At 35.6% G+C, this 12,439-nt stretch overlaps 1 protein-coding gene across 1 annotated transcript; it reads left to right on the top strand.

The window, feature by feature from the left end:
• Window positions 1-5,648: 5,648 nt before the first annotated feature.
• LOC120636977 (radial spoke head 10 homolog B-like) lies at window positions 5,649-11,788 on the top strand. Its single transcript, XM_039908556.1, has 8 exons — window positions 5,649-6,073; window positions 6,263-6,324; window positions 7,298-7,447; window positions 7,894-8,124; window positions 9,043-9,156; window positions 9,237-10,200; window positions 10,748-10,966; window positions 11,487-11,788. The coding sequence occupies exons 1-8, from the start codon at window positions 5,743-5,745 to the stop codon at window positions 11,786-11,788; spliced, it is 2,373 nt and encodes a 790-aa protein (XP_039764490.1). The 5' UTR covers window positions 5,649-5,742.
• The last annotated feature ends 651 nt before the right edge of the window (window positions 11,789-12,439 follow it).

The raw sequence follows: 12,439 nt of genomic DNA, 5'->3' as shown, positions 1-12,439 counted from the left end.
TGAATCCGATTACGTTAGGGCAACTGCGTCGCTGGATACAAAATCTCGCTCAGAAGAAATACAAGACCGTGGCGAAGTTCCAGCTTGGCGTTTTTTGGATCTATGGAAATTATGGCAACGGGGTCAGTAACTTCTATACTACTTTACATCACTAGTTGGAAATGGAGTACTATTACGACACTCATGATACTATAAAACTTCTGTTTTTCAACTATTTTCTGCGACTCATACTTTACAAAGTAAAATACTGTACAAAGTTTTGATGAAAAATATATGCGTAAATGAGCTTACGAATTAATATGGCAACAAAAACAGATTAATGTCCTAAAAACGTAGGTAAATAATTTTAAAAATTAAAAGAATGACTCACACATACACTCTCAAAATCGTTTCAAAAGCAAACACATATAAATGGGACGTTGAGACATTATAACTACTTACATTGTAATATTTTTTTTAAATTGAAATATACATTACATTAAATAATATCTCTCAAAATCGAGTAGGTATCAGAAATACTGCCTTTCCAAGTAACCTTGTAAATTAATATAAAGCTAATTCATTTTAATTTTAATATAATTTAGTTTTTTTTTGTTTAATTTATTAAATTAATAACAGGTCGCAATATAATAGACGATGAGTTACACGATGCTGATTTCCTGGAAAGCGCAACGAGAAAACTACGCAATCACAACGATGACGGCAACCGAATCAGGCGAAAATTGAAAAATAAAATAAAATTTCTCATCAAAATAAAACAGTACGAATAATTATTTCTGACTTTATTTATTGTACCCGTTGGACCCTTACTTTAGATATGTAGGTATACCGACCCACTTAGAAACGTGACCTTAATAATAAACAGTTGTAGGTATAAGTCGCTGTTGTAGATACCTACTTATATTTACTTAGTCTTCTTTCGATTGTCGAGTTACTGTTGATATAAAGAGAAAAATCGTTTTAAGTATTCTCAAAATATAATAGTAAGGCCGCTTCTATTAAAATGGCACATAACGATGACGTATTACAAAAATGCGCTGTGTTTTGCCTTCTTTTCGCGGCATTGTATACCTAAATGTGCGGCAACGAACTCTCCCAGCAGGGCTAGCACGGGCAGGAGATATAAATTATATCCCCCGATTATATCCTCTATCAAGGGATATAATTATCTTTTCCCCTTGCCAGAGCACGGCAACAGGGGAGAGGATAAATTTATCCCCGTTTGACATTTCTCGTGGATATATATCCCCCGCCCATAGCATGGGAAGAAATGAAAGGGGAAAGACTATCCTTTTTTGACATTTGAAAGAGACAATTTTATCCCCGTCCTTAGACGTGGGTTTAAAATTCTGTTAACGAATTAAAGTCGAAAAAAACATGTCTCGTGCTTTCTGGGGCTCTTATTATTCAAGTGAAATGGAGAAATCTGAACGAAAATTACACCGGCGATCTATACGTGACGCCAGTAATCCGTTCGAATTTCCCGATGCAGAGTTCCAACACTTGTTTCGGATGGGTAAAAATTGTGTGCTGTACTCGTGCGAGGACCTTAAAGAGGCACTAACCACTAAATGCTGTCGATGGACTACCAGTGCACATAAAAGTAAGTTGTTATTAAGTACCTAAAATCACCTTGTGCAAAGACATCATCTATATATGAACGTAGGTTTAAAAAAAAGCATGGCTAATCACTTTTTGTCTAGGTTCTCACATCTTTAAGGCTATTAGCGGACGGTAGTTATCAGCGGGGACAGGTCAAGACCATGGCTGTTGCTCAAACAACAGTCAGCAAATAACTGACCCAAATTACTGGAGCTATTGTCAGTATGTGAGTATATATAGGTACTTACTTCCTAATAATTCTCATTAGTAAATATAAATCCCATCCTGTTCAAAGTGCAGTGATGTGATAACTAGTTTTCACTTTATAGCCGAGTGCCCCTTGTACGTGTTGGTAAGATGGGAACTACAAGGTAAGGATAGAATAAGTGAAGAAGACCTAGCAAACCTCACCTTAGGGGATATTGTTAGGTTCACCACAGAGACTGGTAGGTTTCAGGGGGGACCCTGCCGGGACACCAGTAAAACCTGTGTCTCAAACATGGGGAATAGGGTGGAATGGTCCTTACATAGGACTGATCACCCGTCTGGCAATGGCAGACATCCCCTCATCAAATATAGATATACTTACTTTAATAATAAAATTATTAGTCAGTACTTAGTACTTCAGTATAAGTACATAGCAAAGATATTCAATGCTAGGTACTTTAATTATTTTTCATTTCATTTTAGACTAATGCCAAAGTAGATATTATTCCCGGGAACAGACTCTGGAGATCCACGATAGATGTTCAACTGGTAAAGACAAATTATTTAGATCTAGAATTTATCAAAAACTTAAACAATCAAGTAAGTTAAAGATTGTGGTGTGTGTCCATGACCAATTCATATTTATTAACTCTAAAGTAAAATATGAAAAGATACAGCTGTATGAAAGTAGAATCGGACAGTACTACATCTTATGTATGTTTTAAATAAAATGTGCAAACTTTCAAAACTTTACTTATTGTTGCCATTTACTAGTATAAAAGGGAAACAATGCAAATCAAAAAAAGTTACACACCTACCTATATCATTATATTATACTCCTCATAATTACCTAGAAATTACATGCCTAGGATTCTGCTGCATATGTTGTATACGACTAGTCTGGTAAATTATTCATATGAATATACAAAAAACAATGTCTCATTATAATAAAATTGTTTATTTGAGGAATTAGTACAAAAACTTGGCAGTAGATACTGTATTTAGTAATGAAATATAAGAAAATACAAAAAAAAATGTCTGATAAATTATTTAACATGGGCATGGGTTAATCATCACGTCCAAATTACAATGTAGGATTGTGCATATATTTCTATTCAACATTTTATTAAAATCTTGGAGAAAATCTGAAAAAGCAAAACAAGTAGGAATTAATTTACATGTTTAAATAACAAAGTAGAATTTTATTGGGGACTCAGGCTATGCTCTAGAGCCTTGGATGATGACTCCGGATCTAGAAGCTGCACCAAATAGTTCTGCAGAGAAGTACACAAACTGGCACTGCCAAGTAAGAAACTGTGTGGAAAGGGCCAATAGGTACCTCAAAGACACATTTCGCAGCTTGGGGATTGACTGGGTGCTTCATTACAGTCCCGAAAAAGCATCTCCACTTATATATGCCTGCATAACACTTTATAATATTATGCATCATTATAGGCGTGTATTGTAAATATATACTTTAAATAATATTTAAGTTCCCATAACTTATTATTATTGGGCACATTAATGTTTGGTAATATTATAAAATTATATCTTATAATAATGGTTCCTTATAAATCATACAATTTCACAGCATTTTCACATACAATTTGCCCTACTAATTTGGGTCAACAGTATTGAGCATAATATAATTTGTATATTTCAGAACTCTAATGGAGCAAATGACAGTAAATTTTGTAAATACGAGCGAAGAACAACATCAGTCATCAAATATCGATCAAACAAGATTGTTAACAGTTGCTCGACAAAAAAGTGAAAGATTTATAAATACATATTTTAATTAATAAAATTTCTAAATTAACCTTTTCATCCTTTTTAATTTATTTTTGTGTGATAAATGAGCATCCTGCATTCTTCCATCTATACCTACTCTGGAAAATAAATAAATTCTTCACTTGGTTGACTTTGCAGCAACATGTATACTATGTATATGTTGCCTGTGGTGCTGCGTCCCCGTGCTGTTGCAGCTTTTTTAATGTCCTGCCACGTCTGCAAATAAAGGAAAAATTATGCAAGACTTGTTTGATGCCAACAACACTAATAAATAATTTAAATTTTTTGCACTTGCTTACTTTACCGCAAAATTGACTTAACTGTTTCCACTGATTGACCGTCCCGTCTGGCCCATGCTCCTTCAGTAATGACTAAGATTTGCCACTGGGAGTCTGCCCTTTTGGCTCCTAAGAGTTCCTGTGAATTCCCCAGTGGCAAGGTGGTTGTGGGTTGGCATGAAATCTACCAACATTTGCAATTGTATTTTATTACTTCTTGATCTGAATAAACACAAATTTGTCAACTAATGGGCCATAGAAAAAGGCAAGCACAACTTTAAATAAAATAGTACAAGATCAATAATTTGATATGTAAACAGGATTGGATCTTGATGATTAACGTCTCTGTTTACTTTCACTGTAAAACATTCATTCATTAGGTACGCTTCTAAATCAATAGGTAGTCACTTTTTTAAACATTTTATAATAGAAGACTTACTTTTTAGCACTCATTTTATTTTCTCGAAAGGTAGGTTTTAAACCACTTTGAAAAATCCAGAATAAATAATATAAACAAACAGCCGCAGACGAGGAACATTTATAGATAAAAAAAACAATAAAAAACTTAGACAACTAAAACAAAACAGAAAACGAAAAATTTATTTGTCAAAACCATGAGCACAGATTAGAATAATTAATTTGTGACATTTCCCGGGGGTTCGTCTTTCCCCTATTATATCCACCGTGGATATATTGTCCACCCGTGTGCCCATGCTCGGGGGGTGGATATAAATGCGTGAGGGGATAAACGTTATATCCTTTCCCCGTGGAGAAGTGTCCCCCGCCCATGCTAGCCCTGCAGTACTATTTTCGAGTTATGTCCTTTATGTGCGGTCAACATGGACAAAGTTCCACGTTTGTAATATTTTAAAATGTTACCAGAATTCTGCAAGAATTGCGAAAGCTCGACTACTACCTTCTGTAAATGTGAACAATATCAATAGCGTGGGAAAATCTTTACCGATACTTCCTACGAGGCACAGGGGCGGAAGTTATGTGAGACACAGATACTGCCTTAAACCCACGGGTTTCAAACTCGTCGCTTGCTGGCTGGGCAACGGGAACCCTTTCGCACGCACCCGCGTCAGACCCTCCGGGTCGCATTACAATGCCCCTACGCATGGCTCCGTTCATCCGATTGGTTGTCCAGTTCAATGTGAGGATTTATCTACAATGGGCGATGGATTGTTCCCCTGCGTCTAAGGTTAGTAATCAATCTTCACGTAGCAGATTGAGTTTAATAATTAAATCTATCTTTAAACTATCCTTATCTACTGGAAATAGTAGGACAAGGATAGCACATTTGATTGGATTAGATCTAAATTAGATTGACTAGGTGCCTATAAATTTCGCGCCTCAATCTATATGTACCTATTTACTGACCTCTATTATAAATTATTAGGTATAGTATCAGAGGTCAGTGATACCTATTACTTATATCTATACTAGTACCCTACGAAAAGCGGATAATCGTTGCATTGCGATATGAGTGCAATATGGCATTTGTCTGGCTAACTGGTATATTTTTTTATTGGATAATTCAATTAATTAGGTATCTGTCAATATCGAAGGGTAGTTTGCTAAGAGTTTCTATTCTCACTAAATTGATAATCTCGTTTCGTCTTTGGATGCCAAAGAGAATATAAATACTGAGTTCAAACGTTCATTTGATTTAAAAATCAGTGTCAGTTATTCACTTTTGTTGATTTTCAATACAACATAACGAGTATTCAATAAGTTTAGGTTGTATTGCGTGGGTATTATCTTGATATCAGGAACAAAGTATACCAAAGATAGTTATAACGATTGAATAAACTAGAGCAGTTTGGTTAAGTTGGTATAATATAGATAAATTAAAATTGCTATGTTTTACATTGATTCGCAAAGAACCTTGACCCGACGAGATAGCTCAGTTACAGTACCAAAAGCCTCAACTAGAGATGATTTCGAAGGTTTATCTACGACGCGCGGACATTCCAACGCTAGACTTATAAGCGACTCTGCAATTACCCTCGGGTATCGACCGAGAGGGTCTGTTCGCAAAGAAATTATAACAATTCTCTTTGAGTCTATGCTGGAAAATATTGTAGAATCTTGGGAAGTTATAAAACAGCATAAGAACGAGGACCTTAATATTGATATTAATAAAACGCCGAGCGATATAACAACAACTAGTAAGAAAAGGAAGGGTTTGGGTAAGATGAAATCTCTAATTAAATACTTACTTAATGTTTCGCACTATTATCATAATACTCTACAAAATGTATCCTTTTTACCAACGAAAGGATTTACCTTAGGAAATTCATCTTGAAAAATGGCTGTAGGTATGCCAGGATATTCCTACTTATACTTTTCTTTCAGACCTACATATATTTTCCTTTCAGTGAAACCATCTAAATCAAAAAAGAGCCGATCCAAAATCGAATTAAACGATAGTAACACACAGGTTGGTACTTAATTTCTTTTTAAAAATTACCTGTATTACCTACTTATTTCTTTATTTTATTACAAGTTAGCCCTTAACTGCAATCTCATCTAGTTGTAAGTGATGGTGCAGTCTTAAATGGTAGCGAGCTAACCAGTAGCGTGCACTTCATACATGCACAAATGCACTGCATACCCAAATTATTTGATATAAGTATATTGGAGGGGAATTTTTCCATTTTATGCAATGTACCTCCTTTTTGCATACCCTGGTCAAAAACCCTGTGCACGCCACTGGAGCTAACGTGTTAGTGGTATGTAAATAAACGTATGTTCATTATGTTAAACCATTTCCCAATCGTTTTCTAAGCGGCATCGTACCGGAATACATAGAAAATTTGTTACAAATTCCCAAATTATTCCGGTCGGGGATCCAACACGTAACACCTGAGCTAGCCGCGTTTTTTCTTTTCTTGAATCTCTTTCGTTTTCGGAACTGTTGTTTTCCCGGTATAAAGTTCTATGGCCATCTACGTGCCACATTTTACAGAGGTGCAGTGGTTGAACCATAATCCTTTAACAAAGCAATAGATATTTGGCATTTAGGTACTTATACATCATATAGATGTAGGGACATCGGGTGGTGTCGGACAGGATTGGGCTCTTGCCGTCTAACATTAATTTACACGACCCAGGCAGGACAGCAGCCCATAGCGAGGCAAATGAGGTCGGGGGAATATTTTCTCCCGGGACGAGCTCTACATGCGCACTATGAGGGAGGCACCGGTGCGTTCTTAGTAGATTCCGGAGCCTCCCAAATATGTGCCGAGGATGGCCACCGAGGGTGTTTTAGTCGGTAAAAATCCCACATAACCCGATCTTCCCTGATGTCGGGTATCTTTGAAGATTTCCCCCGTAAACAAAAAAAAAACTAAAAAAGGTCATTTCCTTATTTCAGTACTATTTAATAAATTATAATAAAATTACTGTTACAGAGCGATGTAGCACAAATATGTTGGTGGGCAGGGCCTGATGAAAAAGCGATAATTCGATTTCGGAACGGGAATTTGTATGAAGGCAACATTTCGATGAAATGTATGCATGGCGAAGGACGTTTTCAGTGGGCAGACGGAACTATTTTCTTAGTATACAAATACCTACTTACCAGCCTTATATAATGCACATCAATCATATCTTAGCTAGCTAACCTAGATTAGATACCAACATTTTTTCAAAACTTAGTTCATAAAATGGTAATTTTTAGGCCTAAATTTACTGGTCTTATTGAGTTAGATTTTTTCATAGAGGCTCCTATATATATATATATATATATATATACATAAATAAATAATGATATATATATACCTGTTTAGGGTGTAAGTCCATTGATGCCAATAAGGTTCTAAATTCATGGAACAAATAGAAAGCTAATTAATTAAAAAAAATGTTTTCTTTTTAATGTTTAGATAAGACAGAAGTAAGTTACTTTCTTTTGAATCTAGTCTCGGGGTAACGGTATTATTTTCCAGTTCTGTTTCCGTATTCCTGATCGTTATTTTTAGTTGATTTAATTTTATTTGATCGAACACAGGGTCAGTTTATGGAAAACGAAATATTAGGAAAAGGTATTATTCAATGGAAAGATGACACTTGGTTTGAAGGCGACTTCGCTGGAAATCTTCGTCACGGTAGAGGACTCTATGTAAACTCGCGCGAACAGTCTTCGTACGCCGGCACCTGGCATTGCGGTACAAAACATGGACAGGGTGTCATTAATTACCCAAGATCGCCTAAAAACTCTTATGATGGACAGTGGGCTTATGTAAGAAGATTAACTAATACTGATTATAGTGCTGATACGTTTGTACCTACTTAAATATTTTTTTATTCCACTACAAGTTAGTCCTTGACTGCACCACACCTGCTAGTAAGTGACGATGTAGTCTTAGATAGTAACGGGCTAACCTGTAGGTACGTACTGTTACGAGTATGGCAGTTATTAGCCCGTATCCCTAATCTGTTTCTACGCGATAATGCAAGATCGTTTAGCGGTACGTCTTTGTCGGTACTCAGTAGGGTGGTAACTAGCCACGGAAGATGCCTTCAACCAGACCAGACCAAAATTCAGAATTTATATATACCCAAGTTTTTCCTGCCGGGGTTTAAACCTGGAACCTTCCGCTTGAATTTATAGCACTCACTCAAGCTGTGCCAACCATAATATAGCTGATGTTATGGTTGATACAGGTTTACTTCGATTAAGAGGAATTATTGTAATTTCAAGTAGGTACGATCTTAATCTTAAAAAAAAATGGCAACCCAGGTTTTTGTGTAAATATATTTTTGTGTGATTTAATTATTATTTTAATATTATCAATGAACTTTAGATAACTATCTTAAGTTCACACGCTAAAATGAGATAAAATTATTATCTTAGTAGGTAAAACAACACCTGAATCCTTAAATACCTTGAATAAACATTTATTTACACAAAAACCTGGGTTACCATTTTTTTTAAGATTAAGATCGTACCTATTTGAAATTATAATAATTCCTCTAAATCGAAGTACCTACCCCCTTTTTAAAACGAGGCTGCATAGGAAATATTATTAAATATCTGTTAAAAGGAACCAAAAGTAAGGTCGATTACTCAGTTGTATTTACCCGGCTGCCCGTAAGTTAATACCAAGTACTTTATACACTAATAACGTAGCTTAAAGATCTTTATTTGGTTTAAAAGAACGTTCGTCACGGATTTGGGTCTCGTGAATATTGCCAAATGAGCGGTTATAAAGGAGAGTGGCATAATAACGTAAGAGAAGGAAAGGGTTTGATGATATGGCCAAATCATGATGTAAGTCGTAGGAACTGTAAAGTGACATTTTTTTTTGTTATAAATGCCTAAGGTACTACAATTGTAAATATTCAACGCAGTTTTACAGAGGTGAATGGAAAAATGGTGTGATGTCTGGATACGGATTTTACATTTGGGGTGCCTATTATAATAATTCCATGTCGTTGCCGTCTCTGTGCGCATACCGTGGCTATTGGGAAAAGGGTAAACGTAACGGATTTGGTATACTGAATTTGGGCTTAGGATTAGGTTCATACTACAAAGGAGAATTTAAACATAATAAAAAGCATGGTGTTGGTAAATTCGTCACTAACAATGGACTTATATTACAACATAAACATTTATTTGTTGACGACAACGTCGGTCTGTTGACGCGAGAAGAGCAAGAAAGTGAATGTGCCGTTGATAAATATACTCAACTTGTAGTAGAACCATTCGCATTTGACATTTGCGATAGAACAGTCGGCCTGACTTACCATATAGAACAAGCAATCAAAAATATTGATAGAAAACAAGAAATCCTAACTGGAATCGTCAAAGAATTTATGGGAGCTAACAATTTACCCACGCCACTTGGTTATAAAGATGAAAAACATCATGAAATGACTTCAACAAATTTTGCAAACTTAATAGATTTCGAAGTTAGTGCGCTAAGTAAAGCACTAAGGTGTTACGAAGCCAATTTGAAAAATATATACTATCGATACGCAACTATATGTAACAAAGAAGAGATACATTTTACGCCGATTCTAATTCGTTTATATTTATGGCAATTATATTATGATTGCAATATACATGATAAAGGCTTGACGCTAGTTGAAATTGATAGAGAATTTCACGAGAACCCGCAATGGCTTTCGAGTTCACCTCACAATCCATTTGAGAAAATATATTTCTGGCAATTTCAACACAGCTTAATTACAATAGCTAGTAAGTTATATGCTAAAAGAAAATTGCCTGGAAACAAACCGGATACAATGCTCGCTAGTGCATTTAGATGTTTTATGGAAAATGATATATTACCGGGGGCTGGTCGTAAAAAAGGTACCTATTACCTATTAAGTCTATTATTATTTTATAGCCTGACATGACTTGGAGGTTTACTTGTGGTACGTAGTAAGAGGGATCGTGTGTAGACATCATATGTGTTAATCCAAGACATGGGCTATTTGTCTGAACGATTTTTGGTCTAAGAAGTATGTTACCAAAAATCTTTCAGCAGTACCAAGTTTAGGCGATTGCGTAATATTCAAACATCTTAACTTTTATTTCTAATAAACGAGCGAGTAGGTTATCACAAGGAAGCAACAAAATAGTTCTTCGTATTGGAAGACAATTATCTTGAAGAAGTTGCTTTCTTCATTGAATTCGGCCACTCTATACAAAGCACTCTCTCGTATATCTTTTCATTCTGGTGACCTTGCTCGAGCTTGTTTCAAGTGCTAAAACCTTAGTAGTATGGTACGATCACACGTTCATGTGCTTACTTAAGGGTTTATAATGGTTTTTAATAACATAGTACCTACCTACATCGATTATTCTTACAGTCTTATTCGTAGATTCATTACAACGTTCTCTTAACATTTATCAGGTAAGCTTGCAGAAGGCTATGGTGCATTCGTGCCACTTAAAAGTGTTTATGGGTTATACCACGGTTTGGGAGAACCCTGTACTTTAAGGGCATTTTTGTGTGCTGTTCGATATCCACCGCATGAAATACAACAACCCAGACATGCGCTTGTGAATCGTGATTGTAATAAGCTGGGACGAAATGCTTACATTTTTGGCGATGAAATGACTTTTTTAAATGGTAAGAAAGTGGTCATAATCACTCTATCACTCTCTCTATTTACCCTAGGGCCAAAAAGGCCATTGCCCGAGCGGCAGGCTGCTAGACGCGGCGCAAGCCGAAGTTATTGCGAATATACCTTTTTATGCTGGAAATATTAACGGTTCCTATGGCTTAAGCTAAAATGGGAATCGTTAAACTCCTCTCCACGCATAAAGGCTTTGCATTTATAACATCAGCGGGAAAATATAATTACAGTAGATCATAGTAAAGCGGACGAAGCCGCCTGCACTTCTATTATTGAATAAATAGTGTTTCAGTTTATTTCTTTTTATGACTTTTTAGCTTCATCGTCAATACTCTTGGATATTAATATTTTGATTCACTTTTTTCATTAATTTATGGGGCGGCCAATATTACCGGCACAGGGCGCTGAATCTTAAAATACGACACTCAATAAGCCTAATAACTCACTACTACTTAAAACTTTCATTTTAAAGAAAGTAAACCAACGGCCCACAGAAACTCATTTATTTCGCAGATGAACCTATTCACGTGGGCAACGATGGGGAAGACTTGAGTTGTTCTGTTCCTATTGTACTGTTCAACATTGGCAACGTATCTAGTAAATCCATTATAAATATATTTCAAAGAATTTTTCCCCAAATATGCAATGGTGACAAGATAGTGGATTTGGATGTGGAGATTACATTTTTTGAATTTTTTGAAATATTAATTAATGTCGCTGAGGAAAGCATCCATGTCGCGGATGAAGAGCTTCGATTGAAAGAAAAGTTTTTAGAAACGTTAAACGACATACCAGATATGTATAAATCTAAATAAAGAACGTGCTAAATAGCAAAGCATTTTAATGTTCCATTTAATATTATATTTCTGAATGAAGAAATCTGAAAGAGTACATTTGTGTTTTTTTTAAATTCCACTATTGCTAAATTGCAACATCTGATGCAACATTTATGCAAGAATTATTGCATAAATACACGTATATACGTGTATTTATGCAATAATTCTTATAAATGAATAAGTAAATAAATTAGCCGTTGACTGCAATCTCTCCTGGTGATGCAGTCTAAGATGGTAGCAGGCTAACCTGTTAGGGAGTGTGATACCATCATACCTCCCTACTGTCTACGCTACATCGCACCGGAACACTAAATCACTTAGCGGCACGTCAAGTTGGCACCATGCTGACTTAGGTATCATTCTATGGCATAAGGATGTTAAGATTTTTTTTTTAAAAGCTACACTATCGCATTAGGTTTAAGTATTCTGTAATGATACCTAGTGTTAGAATAAGAATATAATTAAATATATAAATAATTCTTTGCAAGCTGAAATGGCGAACATCGGCGGTGAATGGATATTGAAAGTCACCTACCAGAATTCGATTTTGAAACGCAAAGTAGAATTAACTTGCATATTATCATACCTAGATACGTCTATAATAATTATAGTAGGTACCACTTTCAGATT

The sequence above is a fragment of the Pararge aegeria genome, chromosome 3 (genome assembly GCF_905163445.1).
Source record: "Pararge aegeria chromosome 3, ilParAegt1.1, whole genome shotgun sequence".
Lineage (NCBI taxonomy): Eukaryota > Metazoa > Arthropoda > Insecta > Lepidoptera > Nymphalidae > Pararge > Pararge aegeria.
The sequence above is the reverse complement of the archived record's forward strand: the minus strand, read 5'-3'. Positions and strand labels throughout refer to the sequence as shown.